Source organism: Buteo buteo, chromosome 1, assembly GCF_964188355.1.
Source record: "Buteo buteo chromosome 1, bButBut1.hap1.1, whole genome shotgun sequence".
Taxonomy (NCBI): domain Eukaryota; kingdom Metazoa; phylum Chordata; class Aves; order Accipitriformes; family Accipitridae; genus Buteo; species Buteo buteo.
The window spans coordinates 31,203,762-31,228,389 of NC_134171.1; the positions used below are offsets into that span (position 1 = coordinate 31,203,762).

General features: G+C 38.7%; 1 protein-coding gene across 3 annotated transcripts; it reads right to left on the bottom strand.

The window, feature by feature from the left end:
• Positions 1-271: 271 nt before the first annotated feature.
• On the bottom strand, positions 272-18,627 carry NMU (neuromedin U). 3 transcript variants are annotated; one of them, XM_075026160.1, is made up of 11 exons: positions 18,408-18,627; positions 14,993-15,051; positions 11,142-11,189; positions 10,986-11,045; positions 10,429-10,458; positions 10,272-10,322; positions 9,515-9,559; positions 8,158-8,232; positions 2,494-2,547; positions 1,173-1,209; positions 272-595 (listed from the first exon to the last, which is right to left on the bottom strand). In XM_075026160.1, the coding sequence occupies exons 1-10, from the start codon at positions 18,547-18,549 to the stop codon at positions 1,174-1,176; spliced, it is 600 nt and encodes a 199-aa protein (XP_074882261.1). In that variant the 5' UTR covers positions 18,550-18,627; the 3' UTR covers positions 272-595; position 1,173. The 3 variants fall into 3 exon arrangements, with proteins under 3 accessions (XP_074882261.1, XP_074882271.1, XP_074882279.1); XM_075026170.1 differs by lacking the exon at positions 9,515-9,559; XM_075026178.1 differs by lacking the exons at positions 9,515-9,559; positions 10,272-10,322.
• Between the last annotated feature and the right edge of the window lie 6,001 nt (positions 18,628-24,628).

Here is a 24,628-nt window from a genome sequence, read left to right on the forward strand (position 1 = left end):
AACCTTAAGGCTTATTGAGGACTGCCAACTTCTTTATCATCAATATGGTTCTGTAGACCACCTGCAGACCACTTATCTTGATCCTGCAGATTGTCAGAAGTCCACAGGCTACAGTGAATGAAGTACAGGGGTAGAGAACAATATCTTGAAAAGCAAACCACACCTTTTGTTTGGCCTGCCTAGATAAGCTGCGATTTTAAAGACTGCACAAATCACTTGCAATATATTCTGAAGAAATGCAATACTCTACATTGCAAACATTCTCATTAAAACAACAGAGTGCCTTTATTTATGAGGGAAAATAAATGCACATAGCAATCTTGTTAGAGGCAATGTCTGTTGCATGCGTACACTGTGACTTTTTTACACACAGTTGTAAACATCATAACACCAGGAAACATAACTTTAATATGCTTTTAATATAATCAACAAAGTAAAGAAACATTTGAATTCTTAATGGAATTGAATTTAAGAACTTTTACATTGTAGTGATTTTTAATTGTACATTAGTAAAGAATAATTTTTGTAAAGAAAAGAGTATGTCCATGTACACAGCATTCCTCCAGCATTAGTTCTAGGTCAGGAATCTGAAATCCTGAAAAATAAGAAAAAGATTCAGCTGTTGCTATGATATAACACTAAATACTTAAAATATGATAGAGATGTAAGATATATTGGAAAACAGAGCATTATAACCTTGGCATAAGGAAACATTTTTATGTCTCTCCAAAGAGTTAAATGATTTAAAATTAAATCCTGAAGTCTGTAATCAGTTTCAGTGTGAGGTTTTTTTCTGTGTAAGAACAGGGGGATTACCCCCAGGATGTCAATATGTATTTGATAGGTATTTGAATCAGTTCTTCCTGACATACACTTATCATCATTGTTTACTTTCCAAAAGGTTTACAGAGCTGGGATATTTTCCATTTCTTGCTGCCTGAAACAGCTCTGTGTTCTCTGTTCTAGGAAATGAGTACCTGCAGCTTTTATTCACTTCAACTGAAGATACCTGAATTTAGCGCATCTGGGAGAAGCTTGTCTGCAGAAATCTGAAGTTGCAAAAACAGTTAAAGGCTTTCTGAGACTACTCCTCAACATCAATATTATGCCCAGTTTGTATAAAAATGAACTAATTTAAGTATAGATTGTGATTAAAAGCATTAAATAAATACCTCAGCGAAAATCCACTGATCTCCTTCCATTGCGTGGCTGAAAGACAAATATCCAGTAAGTGCTCCATAAAACTCACTGGTTTCATTAACAAAGCCCCACCCAACTTGGTATGTATAGAAAGTGGGAAATTTCTCAGTTCTGTCAATGTGATCATCATTAAAGATAAACCTGAGACCAGTTATTTTTTAATGAATATCCACCTCTGGAGGAGAATTATACAGTAAAAATTGCTGTATAGAGATTGAAGAATGAATTATGCGCATCTTGTGTTATTTTATAAGGGGGAGAAAGCCACAAGAAGTCACTCTAAGAGACCATTATCCTTCATTCTTTTTGCATTTCCTTAAGATGTTCTTCCAGATTGTTGTTATTATTGCATTATAAGTGTTTGTTGTAAGTAACAAAGAAATATACGTCACTCGATTTTATTTTTAGACTGTGTTCTTTAACACAGGCAAAGAGTTTCTCCCTTTTCACCATGGTCATTTCAGAAATATTTTGTACTACAAAGGAACTTGATACAATGTCTAGTAAAGCTGATGAAAAATCTTTTGCTGAGCTTAATAAGAACTTGCTTTTCACTCTGGCATCATGAATGCATAGATGTTAGTATTACCCATAACTGGCCTGTCATAAGAATTGTAAAGATGCAATCCTGATACACAAGAAATACAACTGTACAAACTTGACTTCTTTTCATTAGCCACTTCCTTATTTAAATAGAAAAACAGATTAACCAAAATCAAGAGAATTATTATTAAGTTTGATGTGCCATCTTTAACTTGCTCAATTTTGCAAAAATGGAGTAAAAAACTCTATGGCATCAAAGATTAACAGAGGAGTTTCATTCACATGAGAATTTCTGTATCTAGTTTCTATTCTTACTGCTCAAAACACAAGGAAAATAGCAAGGTCAGGCCCAGCAGCTGTTTTGATATGGTGTGTAAGCATGGCATTGTATTTATATCACATGCAAATGTACCATATTGAGCAATGCTTTGGAAGGATTTTCCAAGATGGCGTATTTTCTAGAACTTTCTCTGAGAATTATATACATAATAACCAATTACTTATTAAGACACAGCATGGTATCATGTATACACAAACATTAAGATGTGTACAAAACTTCCTACTATGCTTTTATTTTAATCCAAGAAAATGTCTGGAGCAGATCTTGAGTAGTCCTATATGGTAGGATGCTCTCATTGAAACAAGTTTCCTCAGTCACCGTACTTCTTACTGCAATGTACTGTTTTTTTCTACTTTTTGTTTTGCAACATTCATCACAAAATGAAAAGAAAAAAGTCAAACAAACCATACCCTGTAGAAAAAGTAGCCTCTGCTTTGAATCCCTCCAGGTCCTTGAAGTTCTTCCTGAAAAAAAGTATTGTAAATTATATCTACTCTTTTAAGTGAATCCGTATAGAGAGGTTGTTTATGTACATATTAAAAGTATTTCTTCAGTACTGCTATACAGTCTTGCCCCTTAAGGCATGCTTTATGTATATTTCTCCATGTCAGTGAGAAGTTCATGTTGTCATGTAGAACTAGCAGAAAACACATGAATGAGGGCCAAATTCCACTTCAAGTTTTGACTCAGTTCAGATTGCTTTTTTTTTTTTTACGATCATACTAGTAATGATGAGCAGCCTTTGCCTTCGAGCTTCCAGGTTTCATTACCCAGACACAACCAGAGTGTCTTCACGGTAGCAGAGTCTCTATGGACAAAGTAGAGTTGGTCTCTTTGCACCCTGCAGAAGGACAACAATGCCAAGCCTAAAAAACACAAACACTTGGGCTCCAGCCCAGGAATGAGATCCCAGACTGTTCCCAGAGGTTTATCATAATCACCCCTCTCAGATTAACTCCCAAAGAAAAGAACAGTGCCTATGATATTCTATCCTGTCCATGCTGCACATACTGAGAAACAACTTTCTACTAATCTGTACAGCAAGGGAGGGGAAACTAACGATGAAGAAAATAGAAATTCCATTTAAATGTAACAAGTACAATGCTTGAAGTATCCAGCTGCTTCAATGAGACCTTCATGATTGGAGAATGTGACAGTATTTTCATTGCTTTTTTTGATAGCAGATATATGAAGTGTCTGTCCTACAGGTGTAGAGACAGGCCAATTCAGAAACAAAATAGTTTAAATCTTGTGTTTAGCAGAACATAAAATTTAGATGGAATTTATTTAGCAGTGATGGTATTTCTCAATTAAAAACTGAGGTCATGTGATCTCTTGGGCTATGATCATAACCAGAGTTGTCAGAGAAAACAATCATTCCATGCTCTATTCTAATGCTGTAAGAATTGTATAAAACAGGATGGCTCCCATAATTTCCAAACACAGGAGTAGCTTCAGTCCAAGGAAGCTTTCAAGTCTTGCTTTTAATTCTGACTTCAGTTCATCAGGTATACCATGATACCCAGTTTCTTTGCTGTAGGTAAAACATGTGTATGATTTTTATTCCTATTGTCCACCTGATTCTAGCATTACCTGAGTTTGAAATACCCATGTTAGATCTTCCATCCATTCAATACTATAGGGTTTTTTAATTTGAAAAGGCTAAAAATTTGCCTGTTAGTAGAATTTTGTACATTGCCATTGGACTGTCTAACACTATTTATTCTGTTTTTTCTATTCAATGTGTGAACAAACATAACAGAAAAAAACTAGGCAGCTGTTGCAAGTTAAGGAAATTGATCTAGAACACTAAAGGAGTCAAGAGTACAATTACTAATATGGAATTACAATTTATGGACTTTTAACATATTAATACATCATTCTCTACTTAGAACCAGACACCTTTTAAAGAAGATTACATAGTTTCCTGGTTTGATTTCATGTCAGGAAGCTGATATTAGAAAACAACTGAAGCTAAACTCTGTCTTCATTTTAACACTTGCCTTGTAACTTCCAAGGCTTTGGAGATGTAAAAAAAAACCTGATACGTTCTGTAGTGTACATGCATGTATATTCACAAACCTACATGTATATATGCATACAGAAACACATGTATTCCTGAAGAAGTATTTTCTCTCTGTTTATTTACAGTTTAATGCCTGCCCTCTAAAAGTTATCTTGTTCAATCTCTGACTGACTGTGTCTTCTGTCTTAGATCATATTATATCAGTCAAGATGGAGCTCAAGAGGAATCAAATTCATGACAAAATCTGGTGTCAGTCCAAATTGGGAAGAAAGAATAAATTTAATATAGCCTGTTTCCTCCTTCACCCATCCACCTTTTCAATTCCTTCTCTGGTCAGGGAGAGACGTGGGTGTGTTTATGTATAGCAGGTTCTGGTTTTCTTCCCAGTATGAGGAGGAAAAAAATCAGCAGCAAGCTAACCCTGCCTGCAGCACAGCTGGTGACAGCAGAGTCAGGCAGTCCAACTGAAGGTGGGCAGTGCACAGGAACACTGGGGCTTCCTGCTCCATGGGGGATCAGAGTTCCTCTGCTCATCTCAGGCAGGGTTGCTCCCATCCTCTACTGGCTTTAAAGTTTACTTATACCATTTCCCCATCGGCCCATCTGGTAGGGTCTCTGGGAAAGATAGGTTTATAGCTTTCTCACAGTCAGGGAATAATTGCAATCCTTTTATTATTGATGGCAGATTATTTCAGTATTTTCTTAATTTTCTTATAAACTGTTATGACCCTCAGCAATAATATTTAGAGAGGATTTTAAACTCTTAGACTAAAAGACACCAAAACCTGCCATGTAAATAAGTATGATAAGCATAATATGGATGAATTTCAAAGATTTATTATGACATTAAAATAGATAAGGTGCATACAAAAATACCAAAACCAAAAGAGTATGCAGACAAAATTGATTCCAGAAGATGCTAGCATTTTGTAAATGTCTGGCGTTTATGTACTGCATACTGGTAAACAACACCTTTAAAAAGGTGATTGGTATTCACAGCAGGAACTGACAAGAGGAAATCAAGAAAGTCGCTTTGTATAAAATGCAATTCAATTTAAAGCTGTTTTCATTGTTTCCTTAGATTTTGTACTGGGTTTATGAATATTTTAAAATGGCTATATTCTGTAAGTGTTGGCCATGTCACTACTTCTCTTGGCTTCAGCCTTACAGAAGAAAATGTATTCAAGTGCATATTTAATATTACACATTTTACTTGGGATTTAATGAGCTCTTCACTTTGTAGGCCTAAATGCCAAATGATAAAATATTCCAAAATAAATAATAATTTATTTAAAACATATAGAGAAAAATCAAAGCTGCTTAAATCCATTAATGACTATTTTAAGTAATAGTCTGGATGAAGCCTTCAGCTCTGAAGGTCTCAAGGATGTGCTTGCCAGAAGCTGGAGAGTATATACCAGAGGAGTGATCGCTCCACACTTCCCCTGGTCCTTCCACCATTTTGCGTCTATGCACAGCAGGACACTGTTAGACACAGGGTACAGGACTAATGAAAATATAGTCTGAACTAGTGTGGCTTTTGTTAATACGCCTTCTTTCTTAAAAATTGTTACTATGATATGACTGTGACCGTTCTATATTCCATTCCTCTTTGAACAAACCCTAGTTAGACTACCATCCTTGTTCTGTTTAAGGATTGATGAAGTTATTGCACCACCTACTTTAAGCTAATCCAATTATCCATGATAGCACTGACTAATCTAGAAGATTCCTGTACCGGTAGTTCACAAAATATGGGTTACTGTTACTCAACACAGGAGTTGAAAGTGCCACAAATTCTGCATTCAAACTTTTAGCTGGAACTACAATTCTTACGTAGCAAAGAGCCTAGCACTGAGCATGTGAACAGTCCCACTGAAATAATGACCTTAGTTATGCATGTGCTTATGTATTTAGCTGGGTTAACATATAAGCATAAGAGTAACATCATGATTGCAAATTAAAGACTGTTAGTTATCAGTGCAGAATGGTTGGAATTCTAACTGTTGCTATTTCCATGTACTACTAGTTATGAGTACAATCGGTTGCCTTACAAAAAGAAGCTTGATAAAATCTTTGCCTTTTGCCACAAAGTTATATCTGCCTGCTCTGGGCTTATTCCAAAACACTATAGCATTTTTTTGTCTGTTTTTTTAATTCCTTTTGGAAGAAATATTTCCAAACACTATCCTAAAAAATGGACTTTTTACATCAGATAGCTAGTATAATTGTTAATTTTTTTCTAAGGAATTGTAGAGTATGGACTTTGATGTTTCTTTGATGTAAAAAGTAAGTCTTTGTCACATGATGGCTTGACAGCTCTTAAAGAAAAACAATTTATTACATTTCATTTGACTGATATACTCTGTAGAGATTATTATTATTATTACTTGGAAAAATATCCTTGTAGTAGTTTCTTTTTTGAGCCCATTAAAAATAAAACTGCCATGAAGCAGTTGAAATATGTTGGAATATGCCACATATACTACAAATTTTAGGTTATTATTTGTTAATTAACGTATTCTATTTCCGTTAATGATGCCATCAACCTCAATGGAAGTAAGCTCAGGATAATAAAGTATTCTAACAAAAGGAATTTATTGGCTTTAAAAGGCAGGGGTTTTTTCACTTACAGCAGTTTTGTGTTCTTGTGTTTATGCTTTCCTTCCCATTCTTTGTCTTAGTTGACATGTACATTCATTTAAAAGCACAAAGAACAATTCCAAGCATATTCTTTGCCAGTATATAAGTCCAATAGCATAAATACAGTTCACATCAATGTCATCACAGAAGGTATATTTTACCCTGTATTTTCCTTTCAGATGTGTAGTGAGTTAAAATTTTCATAATAATTTTAGTCCATGAGAAGACGTACCAACTCTTTAAATTCTTATATGTGGCTAGGTTCTGTTGCCAGATAAGAAAAATGTGATTTAGGGCATATAGTTGGGATTATGCAGTGATCCAAAGAGAGGGGTAGATAGTACTACCAACCACAACCATGACTAGATGAAAGCTGACATACATAATCACAGGATTAAGAGTTCACTGAAAATTTGGGTGTTAGCAACACAGCCTTTACCTGGATTAATAAAGGAAAAGTCCTACTTATGAGGATGTCACTATCTGAGTTCTAAATACCACATTCATACACCTAATTTAATTTGTGTATCAGTGAATATAAGGAATCATATCAATGAACACAAGGAATAACAAGCTGAATTCAATGTAAAACAGGAAGAATCTAGGTGTTGGATTTTGGTATATTTTATTATATAGGAATCTTCAATATTCTTATAGAGAAAAATTCTTATATATCTGACTGCATTTTTCTCTTCTCTCCGTAGCTGCATTAAAAAGATGGACATTAATAGCCATCTGCTTTTCAATTTTTGAAATTTGAAATTGCATTTGCAGCAAATATACCCAAATTTTATGACATCTTGGAAACAATGGGGTTATTTCTCTCTATGTGAAACTTTTGTTCGAAAACACACTACTATTCTATGGAAAATTAGTTCCATAGGGAACTTTCTTATCTGCACCTTAAATTAAACAGTAAAATTGCCTACAAATTATGTGGAAATTCCTAGTGCTGTAAGTCATAAATAATACATATTTAAGGAGTAGACATGGTTTGAATTCCAAACAGGGCAAAAAAAGAACCCCCATAGAAAATATAACTCAACTGCAATATAATGGTACAGATAAATTTGAAAGTTGGCTTGTTTTGGTTTTGTTTTGGTTTTTTTTTATAAAAGAACTAACAGATCCATTTTGATACATAGGCTCTGTGTGCTACATCTGTTCTGTGTTAAGCATATATTACTTCAGTGGTTTTTGTTTTAAATGTCAAATATAAGCAGGATTATTTTTCACTAATTAAAGAATGGAAAAACCTCACGTTTCTAATGCAAATACACTAGTGTGATATTAAATCATGAAAATAAAAATGTTATGAGCACAAAGGTCTACAAGGACATTTTTAGAAGAGCTAATGAATCACAAAGTGTGAGAATGCAAGCATGCAGAGTTTAAGATTACATACGTCCACTTTGTATCTCTTCAGTCTTCTCTCATTAAGCTGGGGAACGAGTTGCAGCAAAGGATGCAGGACAGACGACTGAGAGGACACGAACACAGACACATGAGCAACAATGAAATTCGGGTCTTATGATGCAAAAAAAGTCTCTTCCCACAGTATTGGCTTATGGACCAAACATACACCAAAAAAGAACTGAAGTTGTTAATTGAGAAACTCATTTTTTGAACATTCTGACTTGACAACAAACAGGTACCAACATTTATATTTACACTATGAATGTGACTCACAGAGTGATGGAGGGAAAAGTTATGTGTCCTCACCTTTACTCATTGAAAGTTCAGAACTGTTTACAGACCTCTTGCCTGGACAATGGCAGTTATTCCGACTTTGGTCTGCCTCTGTGAGTGGTACAGAGAAATACACTACTCCTACTAACATTTCTATGATTATCTACTATGGAAGTTAGCAGCTTCAATCTCTGTTGTACTAAGAAGTTAATTTTACTTCAAAATAACTTAAATTGCAGCAAGAAGAATGATTTTATTTTTTTTACTAGAAAACAGTTTGCAGGAGGGATCCATTCTCAAGCAAAATTTGTTACCATGGCACTGGTCACTCTAACTAAAAGAGAAGTTCAAATCCTGAAATTTCTTGTGTTCAACAAGACTTTATGCTTGCAGACAGCCTGGTTAAGCACAGTGGCATACTACGCAGCATAAGTGGCCCCATGGCAAACCACAACCGCGTGGGCTTGTGGAAAGAGGTCCATAGTGAGAAAAAGTAGAAAACCCATGTTCCGTCAACCAATTTCAACCTTCAACTCATGTAAACATAATTTTAAAAAGAATGCATTTTTTATACAATACTTCTTAGAGAAGTGATACAACAAAGAGAAATATAATTTATGAAATAACTAGAGTTACCAAAGTGATAATGTATTTAAAAGGTAAAATGAACTTGCCTACTTGGAGCCAACTTTTCACTGTCTGCCTAAGGTAGGCATCACAATAGCTAAAAATGTAGAGGTCTGATGTGTAGCAGAGAAGTTAAAGGGCATCCCAGCTGGCCACTTGCGCTCTGCCTTGCAGTCGATGGAGAGAGGTTAATAAAGCCAAAGAATGATGGATCTCACCTAGGTTAGTACCTCTGAGAACTGGGTTATAAAACAGTCACCTGAACAGCTAAACCAGAAGTGAGAAAGCAGTAATCCCTGTGGGCAGGCAGGGGCAGAGGTGTACAGGATGGGGCTGAAGGGGGATGCAGTACCCTCTTAAGCAGGAGCAGCAGCAGAAATAGCTCATTTCACTGTGCCCTTGTTACCATTAAAGCTCCAGAGCAGCTCTATCATAAAAATACTGACCCCAATATCAGCAGTATCACTTTCTAAGAAACACACCACATAGTTCTGAAGAAATATAAAGAACAAGGAAAAAATGGACATTAACCTATAAGAATGGTTGTTAAGAAATGAGAAAACTTGAATATTTTTAACTTTCTCAAAATCCTATGGTGCACAGAAAAACCACATAGATGCACAGAAATAACAGATTATGTTTGCACTTTAAAAGCAAGAATGGATCACATGTAGTTTATTTGTTGGTTTATGAAAATATTTTTATAGCAACAATACTAGGCTATTTTTTAAATAATACTTTTCATTTAAAATATAATCCAAAGACTGAGTGAGACTTAAGTACTATTTTGCCTGATGCATATTTATGACACACGCAAATAAATACATACAATTTAATTAATAATTAATAAAAATTCTTTAAGAGTTCTTAATATTTATGGTCATATTCTCAGCTTCTATAAATCCGCATTGTTTCACTGCATATGTTATGTTCCAGTACCAGAAAAAAAGCATTTGAATTTATTCTTAAATGTTGAAACAACAAGATTAAGATGCAGTTGGGATTTCATGAATGTTTGGGTTTTTTCACACCCATATAGTATTGATGGTCTCCCATGTTATTAAAACACATTCTATACCTTAAACATGAAAATCCCAGTTCTGAGCTTGCTATATAGCTGGAGAGACTACTGCAAACAGGAACATTACCTTGGTTTTATGTATAGGCACACAGGTACTCACAAGGAGGTGCTATGCCACTTACCACGATGTCTGAGTTGCCTGAGTCATGAGTCTTAGAATAATGAAATAAGAACTGTTCAAAAAAATTAAAAGTGGGGGTTTACTACAAAACAGGACAAGGGTGTTATGATTTTCTTGACAATTTTAGTGTGATCATAAAACGTACATAGAAATCTTACCCTTTTGGTGTTGTCTTTTTCATCTAAACCCTGTAGGAATAATAATTGGTAGAGAAGCTTTTATTTGTTAAAAAAAAAAAGAGCAATAGGCAATTTTGATTACATTATAAACTTTTCAGTACTGGATTAGAATATCATCCCTCCTTGACAGTTCTATTACATGTCTTTGCTTACCAATGTAACCACTCTTTTCAAATTCTGTAGAGAGTATTGATTACTCTCCAGTAGAAGACTCAATGGGTTTAGTGGATATTCCTTTGCATATCCTTAGGGTCTCCTTAGTAAATTTCTTTCTCCATTGAGAGCTTATAATTTTTTTAATCTAGAGCAATAAAAACACCTGAAACCTTGTATCCAGCCTGGAGATTATTGTCCAAACATTGGAGTCTCCCCGTTATCTTTAATAGGTGTTGGATTAGGACACATAGCATTTCAGCGTAAGAACTGGTAGTATTAGTTCCAGCACCAAGTGACACTTCACATACTGGGTCCTCAGAATTCTTTGTAGACACTGGCACACTGAGAGATCAAGCTAAGTAGTCTTTTGTGCGTGTTACCTGTGGTTTCTGGAGAAATCCCATGACGAAAAAACAAAGTTCTTCCAGTGCACTGGATGCCTAATGCAAAGAAAACATGAACTCAGGTATCACACTTCCAATCCTACTACATATAACAAATAGTATCAAAATAATAAAGTAACCTGTCTGACTCACCTGAGGCTGAGAATCTCTGGACAGGTAGGCAGAACATGCATCGTCTATCTGTAAAAGTTCACACAGTCCTTTTTTAAGAAGTCAGATTAATAAAAACAAATGAAATATGTATATTTTCAGAAACAGTTCAGTGCAGCTAAAGCCATGGCAAGCTTGCCCACCGTAAGGAATCCTTATAGGTACATTCATGAAATATTTTGCATTCAAGGGGGAAAAAAGCCCTTAACCATATTAAAAAAATTATACTTGCTTGATCTGAACAAACACATACATATCTGTGTCCTTTATTCTCTTAGCTGCCTCATGCCCCTCCTATTTGTAACCTTTGCAGACTAAGTCATATTTTAAATTATGATTTTAAGCATCTAGGGTATGGACTATGAACTTAAATCTCTCCTGTGATATCTTTGGATTATACAAAACTGCAAAGAAAATGACAAAACCAAAGCAAGTGATTCAGTGAGCAGTCCTCAAACACAACCCTTGCAACTGGATTCCAGCACCCCTGCAGGTGTACGTCACATGCATCTCATGAGTGATTCTGATATGTGCCAGCACATCTTATGTATGCCAGTTACTTTCCGTGAGTCACGAAGCAGCCAATATCCGAGGTTTGCACTGATTTCTTTGGCAAAAGAAGAACCTTACAGCATCTTGTTTAAAGGAGGTAGTTCCCAAATCACAGTGCTAGTAAGACATATATTCTATATATTTCAAGGGTTCTAAACTCAAAGAGGACTGTGGAAGAAGTCATTGCTGTTGAACTTAAACAAGTCAGCACAGAATGGAATGTTACACATGTAGACACAAAACAAACAAACAAAAATAAATCTGCAAACCAAACAAAGAAGCCCGAACACCCATCAGCCATTTCTTCTGGATCAAAATAAATGTCTGTTTAGCTCTGCATCTTATCTCCAAAAATGGCCATACACTAGCACCCAGGGAAGAGCCTAAGAAGAGACCAGTGGTCTAATAAAACCCATGCTCTCCAACCAGAGTGGATTTCTGTACTGTGAATTTGACCAATCGCTCTCTGAACCATTGTAAACTTTTAGCATCCACAATGTCCTGTGGTAAGGGTTTCCTAAACACTGTGTGAAATACCACTTCTGTTTGTCTTGTTCAGCCTTTTCAAAGCTAGCTTCATTCAGTGCTATCACAATCTTGTCTTGGAAGAAGTAATGAACGAGTGATTATCACCCATTGCCTCCCTACTGTTCCTGACCTTGTGTAGGCAATTAATCACATCCTCCTTCTGTTGTCTCTTTTCCAGGATGAAAGAATCCCGTAATACTGAATCTTTTTTAGTGGAGTTATTAATCATGGAGGGAGAAGAAATGGAATAAGGGGTATTTGAATTCATGGAGGTAATATTACCAGTGCTGAAAGCTCAAAGGATACTGTAAGGATAAGAAAAGACTGCCAGTACTCCAACTGAAGATGCACAGTTTAATAATAATGAAAAAAAGAGGCTTAACTTTTCATATATAACTTTAAAATCGTATCAATAGCAACCTGCATTGGTACGCAACATTTCTTCCACTGAATCTTTGATACTGTTTGTCTAGATGCCAAAAAGCTTTGCCAACCCTTTAGTTCACAGACTGCATAAAAAAATGTGATTTTTAAATAAAGAGTAGGCAATGCAATGAGTCTTATGATTTTATTATAGGTAAAAAGCCCTAAACAACACTCCTTAGCAATGAAAACATTAAATGAAAAAAGCAATAAACAAATAATGCATATCTGAGCACTTAAAAACAAGAGATGATTCATTTCTCTAGAGACAATCTATGAGAAAGCATTAGCAGAGATAGTGGGAAAGCTAATAGCTCATAGAATTCCCCTTTCAAATAGTTTTTGTTGGTAACACATCTTCCCCATTCTCTTTTCCCTTCACCTTGCAGTTTGTCTCTGGGTATATTAGTTCAGCTTCACTACTTTCAGAGCAAGAAAATGTAGGGGAGAAATCAGCAGTGAATAACATAAAATAAGCTGAAGTCATCTCGGTAGCCTAAATTAAAACTTTGCTGTTTCTTCTCGTTAAGGGTTTTTTGTTGGTTTTTGTTTGTTTGTTTATTTGCTTGTTTTGTAGTTGGAGGTCACTCTTAGAAAACTACCGTAATTCGGTAGCAGGACAAGCCAGAGACTGCTTTGTGTTGGACGCAATGCAAGGCAAGGTCTCTCTCAGCTAAAACCTGCATGGACAAAGCAAGGGCCGAGGAAAAGCCACAGTTTCTGTTAATTTGTTTCTAAAAAAATAAAAATTTAATAGTTTCTGTCATCCTTCACGCATCTTCTCAGTAATTTTCTCTCCAATCTCAGAAATGTGGCCTGAGGGTGGGAGCTTGTGAGTTGTTTGTGCTTGGTTAAATAACATAAAGAAACAAAAGGATGTGAAACAAGTAAAGAAACACAATACTTAGTTACAGTTTCCCATATTTATAAACTCAGAATCATTCCTAGAAAATACTAGGTTAATTTAGAGGCAGGGCTTCTCCTGAATGATCTGCTAATAAAGTAACAAACAAAGTAGAACCGATTCTTTTCGCTCTTAGAAACTCTGGTGGACTAGTATGATTCTGTAATCAGGTTGATTTAGGTTATATACCTATGCATCTAATTTGCTTTCCTTAGGCCATCTGCAGTCCTGCATTATTCTTGTTATAACAGTAAGTTTTATATTGCTTATGTTACATAATTTTACATGGAATTTATTATCTTATGCATACTTTTTTGTTCACTGAAATCAATGGAAACTTTGCCTTTGCCTATAGTTGGTGTAGAGACAAATCCCGTGTTACAACTAGCAAATCTTAACAATAAATGCAGAAATGTATACAATAGCACTTTTCAGTCCAGAATGTAAATAACTCCTTAAAGCTGTCAGGACCTTACTTCCCCAAAGACCACTTTTCCCCCAGGAGATAAGTATCACCAGTGCTTGTTTAAGTGCCAGCCTAGAAATACATTGGTGTTTGAGTCAACACTTCTGATATGAACTGAGGGGAGCTGACAGCAAGGGAAGTGTCTCCTGTAATGGCTACAGCAGGAAGAAAGTTACTCTCTGCATCTGTACCCCTGGTGAGTCACTTGTTTTCTGATGTTATCAGAAGCTACAAAATTAAATGTCGGAAGAATACTTGAAGGTTACAGCAACACCAGGGCAGGCAAGTTACAGGCTAAACCCTCTCTGCGTGTTATGCCCTGCCACTCCATCTGTTCCAAAAGGGCAAGGAAGAGCCTATGTTAACACATGTCACATTCTACAGTCAAAACAAATGTTCATTTCAAAGATGAGAGTGGAAGTTATGATAGCAATCAGTAGCAAAACGTTAGAGGGACCAACTGACACAGTAAATTATCCTTTACCTAGTAAACTGAGAGGCTAGGATAGGATTAAATACAGTGTCCCAGCTCTGTGTCAGAACAGAAGAAGCAAGAGGTAAGACTGGCTGAGTTGAAACAATTCCTGTGTATCATGTACAGACTATAAAACTACCAGACAGGACACTGTGTTGCTTCCAGGGACAGTGACTGCCTGGTCATTGGCAGTTGAATGACAACCGTTATCAAACGTAGCTCACCACTGAGCCAAGACAGTCTTCCCAGAAAGACATCTTAACACCCAGCCTCAACATCCTCCTGGAAATACTGTTCAGAAACTCTGAAAAATAAGATGTTTCACCTCTTTGCTGATGTCAGGATAGGAGATGTACAGGAGAAGCAGGACTGGAAGAAGAAGAACCTGAACTCCATGCAAGAGAAATACTGGAGAGTCAGGTGTGACTGTGGCAAGGATGGGCACAGAAGAAATGGGAGTATACCATATGGCAGGTGGTGCTTACCTCTTTCCACAGCTGCAAATCCTCATCTGCCTTGAGCGCTTGGGATGGCATCAGTGCACCTGGAAGCACAAACCACGCTTAGCAATGCTGTACAGCAAAGGTCATTTGTATAAGTATCTTGTGTCAGTGATTTAAATAAAAACTCTGAACATGATATGATACCTAGCACACTTACTAACTGCAAAGTCTGAGAGCTGGATGGTCCAAGGAAGTCTGCTGCCCTGCGCGTTGTGGGGTTTGTCCAGTAGTTTCTGCCTGCTCTATGTTAGCAACACAGCAGGAGGCTTCTTCCCATGTTCACAGCAGATACAGACACTCACATCTCTTCGCAATAAACAGTGTGGAAGTTACTCAGGTTTCACTGAGGGTCAGGCTAGCATTAGTCTGTTCTCAGTGATAAGTAGCAGGCAAGAAAATTTGCACGGCAGCTCTTTAATACCAAGACCTGTTCAGGAAAACACATTCCAGCGCCTACAACCTCGAGGTTTCTGAGAACTCGGGTCACCTCCAGCGCACTCATTCCAAGCTGAGAATTTGGATCCTACCTCTTGCTTTCCTGTATGTTACAATTCAAGAATTAAACGTGCTACATAATGTAAGCTTGCATATGAATAATGCCCGTGATATGAACACGGTGTTTTTGAGAAGGTGATAGACAGTACATGTGCAACTGGCTTTGTTTCCTCTGTTTGGTATATGTGATGTGGAAAATCTGAATCCCTTAGAAGATTAAATGTGTTACTAATTGCATAATGCTACAGTGATGCCATGCTTGGCTTGGGGGCAGCTCCTTTCTCCATCTCTGCCCACCCAGGCTGCAGATGTGGAAGTCACTGTCTCTGGGTCACTCCGAACTCAGTGCCCTGAATATCCACCTTTCCACATTGTTATTTTATCTGGCAGTATACTTCTAATAGCAATGTACTATTGGAGTCTCTGTAAATAGTAGAAATGTGAGCATCGCTGAATTGTGAGTACACTAGACATCACACAAGTGTATCAGTGAGGGGATGTGTTGTAACTCACCTGGGAGGGAGACTGGTGCTGGAGAGGGTGGTGGTTTATCTTTACAGTCCTAGCACTGCAGGAAACCCTACAAAGTCATCTAATTTATCCCCCTGCTCAAAGTTGCTGCCCATGAGGCATGCCTAATCAGTTTATATACTGTGCTTAAAGACCTCAGATTAACAGAGATTTTTATACCCTCCCAGGCAGTCTATAGTTACCTGTGGTCACATTTTTCCAAAGAATTGAACCAAATTAAACAAAAGAGAGGTGAAGGTAGACTTAGCTAGAATGGCCAGGTGAGCAGGGTACGAATGCCCATCATCTCCATTTGTTTTACATGAACCATTAATAACAATAATTACAACAGTAGTTAGTTCCAGACATTAAGGGGTGAATTTCAAAATCATATTACTGGCACAGACTTAAGGTGCCTAATCATTCAGGATACTTGTTTTCCCAAAAAAAAAAAGAATTAGAGGGGGTCTCAATTTCACACTGTGTACAAGTGGGATATTTTTTAAATTTCTGAGATGTTCACATAACAAAAAAACTGCTTTCCAAAGAAAAAGTTGCTTTTTTTGGATGTTTGTTTTAGTTCAAGGAAAAAACACCAAATAAATTAAAGGTGCTACCCTTCTCTTACTTTGTTTTCTATTCTTAAATTAGTATATTCAAATTGGAGTATTGCCTGGGACTGGTGTCTTGGTTGCAAAGAGTGAAACTGGGCAACATTTCAAATTAACACACCTTCCCCATTAAACCTTTGCCTGCCTGTCTCTGAATGCTGCTTCTGCCGTTGCCAAGGCTTTCCAGGGGGAGCAGAAGAAATCCAATAGCCGCTAAAGGTTAGGGCAGCAGGCAAGAAAGCCTGAATATTACAGCTTACTGCCTTTTTTTTTTTTTTTTTGCCTGGAGCATAAACTTTTGGACAGAGGAGATGCAAGTATTTCACCACCTCCTAAGTTTCCTTAACCCTTCTCCACTTACTCACAAAAACCTTATTTCATGTGCAGTCCCATCCGTTTTGTGCTCACACCCAGGACTATGTTCCTCCCAGCACCTAGGGGTGTCCCTCCATACCCCATCCAGAACAGTGCTGCAGTCCCTACAGGACTTCATTCATTTACACACTTACACAACAGCATACACAGGGAAACAATGAGTTTGATTGTAATATATACAAAATAACCATAGGGGGAGGGGAAGGGGAAAAAAAAGAAAAAAAAAAAGGAAGAGTGCTGTTGAGGAAAACAGTCCTGGTGAAAAGGAACATGGAGGAGAAAATCCTCCTACAGAATTGACACTGTCTGTGACACATTTGTTCTCCTGTCCTTCAATTCTGCCAACTTCTAAAAACTCAACTTCTTCCAAGGCAGTAGGATGCCAGATGCAGTTTCAGTCACTTTCCAACCTGGGATTCACTTCTTACATCTTCTCTTCCCTACACAAGCTCCTGGCAATCATTTTTACAGGAACAATGATGAAATACTGTGTGCCATTGCCCTTCCTTGCCCCCCTTTTCCTTCCCTCCCTTTTCTTTCCCTCCCCTCTTCCACATCTCCAGAATTTATTTTTAACAGAATACTATGTATACTGTACTTACATTTCTTTGATTCTTGATATTAAAAAAACACAACAAATCAGAAAAAAACTCTTGATGAAAGCAATTCACACATATATAATACAAACAAAACAGAAATCCTCCTTGCACAGCAACTTATTTTGTAATGTGACTTCACAAGGTATAAGCAGTTAATCTATCTGGAGTGGGAAACTAGAATAGAAAGAGTATGTTTTGTTAAAAAGACCATTAGCTGTGCTTGTTTCACAAGCACACCGTGCTACAAAAATAGCAACTTTCAGGTGTAAGACAACATTTCAAATTAAACCAAGGTAATCAAGCTCTACGCCTAAAGCAGCCCAGCAGCTCTACCCTTTCCCACTTAACACGACCCCCAGGCATTCCTCACGCAATAAATATCGCTTCAGGTTGGACTAAGTGGCTTCCAGAGGGTCCTAATTTTTACTTCAATTCTGCGCTACACCTCGTTTCTCTTTTCTGAGCTTTTAAATCCGAGTAAATTATGTTTAAAACGAAATCGCTTTTAACAAAAGCCACTTCCCCAAGCCGCTGGAGCGTAGTTTTGCCAGGACAGGGCAATCCTGCCGGGATACACGAAGCAGCCCCCCCAGAACGGAGCCCCGAAACCGTGCCCAGCAGCTGCAACCTCCAGCGCCCCCCTGCCTCTCCGACCCCAGCCGCGCCGCCCACCCCGGCCCCGCTTTGCCGCCCCCCCGCCAGGCTGGCAGGCTGCTGGGGTCACCCCCCCCCCAAAAAAAAAAAAAAAAAAAGAAAAACCGCAGAGCTGGCAGTGCAGGAAGGGGTTGCGAGGGGGATGCTCCTCACCTTTAGAAGCAGACACGGAGGAGGCGAGGAGGAGGAGGAGAAGGAGGAGCGGGGACCCCGGCAGAGCCGCGCCGTGCCCTGCCTTCCTCCGGCCGCGCTGGCGGGGGGCGGCGGGGGGCTGCTGGTGGCGGAGGTTTCCCATGCCGGCGGCGGCCCCTGCGCTGCCTCCCTGCCAGCCGCTCTGCTGGGCACGGCCCCGCTCCCTGCCCAAACTTTTAAAATCTCCCTGACACGTGGACGAGCATCGGCTCGCCCGGGGGAGGGCGCGTCGGCCGCCCTGCCCACCCTGCCCGCCCCCCCGGGCCAGACCCTGCCCAGGCCGGGCAGCTGCCGGCGGGGCCCCGGGGGGCAGATCCCCTCGGGAGCCTTGCTGGGGCGGGGGGCGCCCCTGCTTGGCGTGGGGGCGAGGGGCTGGGCGGGCTCCAGGGCCCTTAGTAAACCCCTTCTTTAGGAAAAACCCGTGTTTTCAAAGCTCCCCTGAGCCCCGCTAGCAGCCGGGATGGCTGGAGAGAAAGATGCTGCTGGTCCCTCGCCGGGCTCGGCCGTTCGGAGTGATGACATGGGGGTGGCAAAGGGGAGCGTTCGGACACGGTCCCAGCCCGCTGTGGAGGGGAGAAGAGGCAGGGTTTGAAACGGGGAAATCTCACGCGGATTTGGCCCCCAACTAGCTGAACCTGCGAGTTAAAACATACTGAGCTTGCGTGTGGGAGAAGGCATCGGTGGCTGGGATGTGGGGCTCTGAGGATGTGCACCCCTCTGCCCTGGGAGCCGCCGATCGCTGACTTTTCTGAAGGACCCCCCGCTGCAGGTGTCACCGAAATGGGGACATGAACTCCTTGACGCCAATGTAGTATTAAGAAGCAGGCATTCTTTATTGCGGTGCCGGATGTACGGGGGACTGTTCCGCTTATCGTGCATACCGTATGTTGCATCAATCAAAGCTTATATTACCCCGTTACATACATATGCATTAAACTTCCCAGAATGATTATACGTATTCAGTCTATTACCTGGAACTAATTATCATGTTTCATAGTCATTATGCAGGCGGCCTGGGTCTCCGAGGGGCATCCCTGGGGGTCTTTACTGGTCTCTGGTGGTCCCCAGTGGCTGTGAAAAGGGCACTTCTTCGTGTCCTTCCCGAGAACTCTGGGTTCCTCCTTTCCACACATGGTCACAAATTGGCCCATCAACCATTTGGTCTCAGATTGTTACAAAAGTTGTCAGTTTCAGCTGATTTTTCGGTGTTTATCTAGTCATAAGCATTCTTTAGTTCTTAAATACACACACACAAAATGCCACAATATGAAACAGAACTCTGTCATATGGTGATATTTGGTGATTAAAATCCTAATACTGTGCTTAGCAAGGCATTCTACTTAAAATACAGCTGCAGACCTTGTTCCCAGGTGCTATTTATGCCTGTAGGTAGCCAAGGCAACTACTTTATAAGATATTCAAAAGCACACAGCCCCCAAACCTGTGAAGACACTTGGACAGCTTGGTCCCAGCCACCCCTGAACGCAGCACGCCCTGGTTTACCAGACCTGCTACCCAGTCTGCCAGTGCCTCCCACTGCCTGAGCCAACAGATCATGCCCACTCCCGGCAGGATGCTCAGGCTGGTGCTGACCCGCTCCTCACAGCCAGCCCAGCAGCAGGGTCTGGCTTCCTCCGAAGGCGCGTGTCTGACTCTCTGCTCCCTCACTGTTTGCTCCAGGAAGATCCTGCCCAGCTGAGGTGCTGCTCCAACGCTGAGGTGCCATGGAGAGCGTTTCAGGGCAGCATCTCCCAATTTACAGTCTATCTTTATGATTTGTTTCCCCTTCTTTTTCCATTCACTCCTATTTTTTTGCTTGGTTGCTTTTTTCTGACTTTCAAAGGAATTACTACATCATGGTCCAGCAATGAGACAATATTAGAGATTGTTATTTTCCAAAACAATGTGCAGTTCCTTTTGACCATTTCAGTGGGTTTTGACCAGGGATGAGTGGCGGGTGGTGCCGTAAAGCTGCCTGACAAGAGGGGTGGCTGTTGCTGTGAAACAGAAGATAGCTTTGATTTATAACCATAGCATTGCTGGCTGCTCTTTGCCTTTACCCTTATCAGTTGTATGTGTTACAGATTGTGCTCTGCCACCCTGAACACTTTGACAGGCCATCAAAATTTTGAAAGATTTGCCAACCAGCATGCCAAGATGCTATAAAATTCTCCTAGTAATAGAAGTATCTTCTCTATCAGATTCAGTAGCAAAGCTTTCCTTAACATGACTGGGGACAGAGCTAATCCTTGTGTCAATGGAAAGCCAGTTATCAGACCAGTACATAAATTAAAGAAGCCTGTATTTTGTATGTATTATTGTATTTATATCTACCTAATTAAAAGAGTTGTTTTAAAACAATCCGAATGAGGAATTACATTTGGTTCTGGTTTCTGTTAATAAAAACAGAAGACATTTATTTAGAAGACATTATCATAAATGGGAAGTCATCAGCACTGAAAGGTATGTCCCTAATCTATCTTGATTCAAATGCATGAATCAGTGTCCTGAGCCTTGGCCTAAGGAAGGAATTAATTTGTTATGCATTTTAATTATTACCTTCTTGTTAAATATTTAATAGATTGTGAAATAAAGTAAATTACAGTCTTTTATAATCTGAGAGTGAGATACCTGTAAACATTCTGTACCCGTTGAATGGTGCAGAGTGTTTTAGGAATAGTGAAGAAAAAGATGCATCCTGAATTAAACTTTATTTTCAGTTGAAAGAGTTCCGATTAGCCCAGAAGTTGCATTTTTGTGCAATGTGTTTTAATACTGCAGGCTGAAAAATTTTGCTGAGTCTGCTTGCACAAAAACATATTAAAAGATTTTGAAGATGATGAGAAAAATTTCCAGGTAGAAAAATTCTGGTCTTCCATTTAGCAGAAAAAAAACCCCCAAACATTTAATACTTCTCTCTATGCTTGGATTTGTATTGCTCCATAATCTTTCATTTGAAACCTGAATTTTGTTTTCAGCAGATTCCTGTTAATGGGCAAAAGCAGTAGCCATTACACATGCAATCTTATTTGTGCCACGAGTCACATTATCTGAATCCTAGCAGTCTACAGTCTTCCAATACTTCCAGCCCAGTATGAACTGCATTTCATTTTAGACTATGCCTTTTTACTAAGAGCATCAGTGTAGTTTTGCATTTCCTGATATATGAGTAAGGCAAACTGATTTGGGCATAACTGTGATCCTCCTAGTCATACGCTAGAAAACACAGTATCACTTTTAACCAAAACATATATTTGCCTTAAGACCAAACTCAAGTTTATACCAAGACAATATTTCTACTGAAATCTGTGCAAATTTTGACAGAGCAAGTTCTCTGAGCTTGAATCTCAGTTTGTAGGAGGTTTACATAGCTTACGCTGGTCACCTTTACGCAAGAAATTCACTGAAATGCAAGTAAGCATTCCTGTAAACAGGAGAAAAAAATACATCTTTCTCTATTGTATCTGTTTTTGTTTTGTTTAATTGCTTGATGAAATTAATGTTACACTATTGCAGGAACAAAGCACATCCTCATTAAACGAATAGCTTGGAGGATGTTTTGGATGCTGTAATTAGCTTCTTTGAAATATTTATGTTCTTCCTAATGTTGCTTGAATAAATGTTAATTATGGCTAGTGGAAAGGAAATCAAACAGCTGAATATGTGAAAACATCATCTTCTCCGTCTTCAGCGAAGGCAAGGCCAGGAGGTACGTCACTGAATCCACTCACTTGCTGCGTACATGCACACACAGCCTGTGAAGAGGTCGATACATACTGTTTTTTCTATGACTTCAATTTAATAAAAATTATGAGAAATCATTCCACCTACATCTGAACATAAGCACGAAGAGAGCTTTCATCTGTACTGCACTTTGCTCACCAATATAGTCCAAACTTACTGGAGAGTGCTTGAAATGGGTCAGTGTGTGCAAGCATGCTGATGTCTCTCACGACTTCAGATGGGTCCATTAATATCTTTCCTTCTTCTGTGCAATGAACAAGTTGCATACATGGATTTTCTTCTTACTTGTTTATGTTCTAGGCAATTAAACTTTGTGGAGGCAAGTCTCAATAATAAATTAATGCCTGCTCAGTTATTGCACTTCTTCAAGGTATTCTCTCCATATGTTACTGACTATTAATGCATAGAAAGCTTGTACCAGAACAGACAAAGATCCACAAAGGAAAGTCACTGGAGACTCAATTCAAGAATCAGCATTTCTGAATGGGCTTTTATTACAGTGTTGACTTAACACAAAAAGATACTCACTCAGTAGAAGTCTTTAGGGATATCTCCCTACAAGTAGGAAGCAAACAACAAAGCCCAAGCCATATAAGGCATGAGAGGCCCTGTTTTTTCTCAGAATACTCTTTTTTTATTCTGTCCAAGATAATGCCTCAGATCTTCCTTTATGAATAATACAATTTAAATGACCTTAGGACTCTTTAATGAACTAGTGAGGGGAACTTGTCTGAACTACTGGAAATGAGCACAGAAACCCCCGCCCCTGGGCGAAGAGACACTCCCCTAGGGAACAGCGATGGGACTGGCTGCAGCAAATGTTCAGGGCTCTCTTCAAAAGACCCAGAAAGTTTTGTATAAAAAGTCCTTCCATAAAAGAGAGATGGTTGAGCCCTTTAATGACCAAAGGAAATTTGCCCAACAGACGACAATGGCCAAATTGAGCAAAAACTTAATAATCTTTCCAAAATGATGGGTACCTTTTTAAATTAGGGCTGAATTTTGCTCACTCTGTATAGTGAGACTGAAGTCTCCTGGTCACAGACACACAGCATGGGCACAAACTGCGTAATTCCTCATTTCTTCAGCTTGCAAGGAACCCTTAGAATAGGAGATCTCTGAATTTCATCTCTGCATTGTTTGTACTCTCAGCCAAAAGATCCATGTTCCTATGTGAAAAGTAATGCATGTGGAGAAAAAGAACCCTTATTGTACCTATGCAGCAATAGGCAATATACTATATCATATAGAAAGGAGATACCAGAATCACCATGGATGGTTCTACATGGACATCAGCTTCTCAGTGAAGTTAAAAAAAGTGAAATAGGATATTATGAATCACTAGGAAAGAAATACTATTACTACTATATAATCATAAAGACATGGGGGAAAAAAAAAAGAGGAAAACCTCAAGGTAAAAACCACTACTCAGCCTTTGCACAAACCCCTAGTATTTCAATATGTGGATTACTGCAATTATGATCCTGTCGTTCCTTCCAGATGAAAATTGACAAGACTGGGACTCGTCAGCATGGAAAGCTGAAACATAGAGAGGGATACAATATAGGTCTATAAACATATGTGTAGATATGAATAATGTGAAAAAAGTTGAAGAGTCACTTTTAATTAATTCCTACAATAAGACCTGGAAGCCATGACTCTGTAACTCATTTATTATATCCTGAGATGTTCCCGAATCAGTCCCATGGAAATAAAAAGCTCTGTGTTCCATTAGACAACCCTTGCCTAGTCCATGGTGTTTAATCTTCATCTTTGGAATAAGCAGATTTCATAATAAATATACGCAGCAGAAATGTGTAATTGTTATGGACTTGCATTTGTTTTAGAAGTGGAACTGGTCACAGATGGTAAATCTTTCCCACCACATTCACACCATTTTCCAAATTTTTCACCAACGTTCCTCATTAATTCTATACAAAACATGGGACTGGAAACAGAAGGGTATATTCGTTTTATGAAGTCCTGACGATTTTACAAAAAATGTAAATTTCTGTTCAAAGGAAAGCAATAATCATCTACTATCATTACTATGTAGGAAGTATGGTTGCATAAATTGTTTGAAAAAAGGCTAATCTTCAAGATACTTCCATCTTGCTTTTCTCTAATACACACCAAAACACATCAATGTCTGTGATGATTAGATTTAACTGGAGAAAGAAGATTTTAAGCACCCTGACAATTATTCACACATAATTAATAAAATAAGAAAACCTCAATATCGCTTTCAGAATCTACAGGTTTTATAACTAAAAAGACCTTAAGCAAGAAAGAAAAGAAGTGAAGGTGGATGAGTACTGACACTTAGAAGATGTCATCCTGCCTTCTACATGGCTGCGAGATGAGTTGGGTTTACAATGGGTTCATTTCTCATTTAAAGAGAGACAAGCTAATGTTGCGACCTTGCAATGGTTTAGTCT

What these genes read in the sequence shown, in the direction of transcription:
- NMU (XM_075026160.1), bottom strand. Translation starts at nt 18,549, where the DNA reads ATGGGAAACCTCCGCCACCAGCAGCCCCCCGCCGCCCCCCGCCAGCGC. An exon ending in AAAAAGACAACACCAAAAGG is followed by an intron (nt 10,323 to 10,428) that starts GTAAGATTTCTA and finishes TTTTTTGAACAG; the next exon opens with TTCTTATTTCATTATTCTAA. An exon ending in CAGGCAACTCAGACATCGTG is followed by an intron (nt 9,560 to 10,271) that starts GTAAGTGGCATA and finishes ATATTTCTTCAG; the next exon opens with AACTATGTGGTGTGTTTCTT.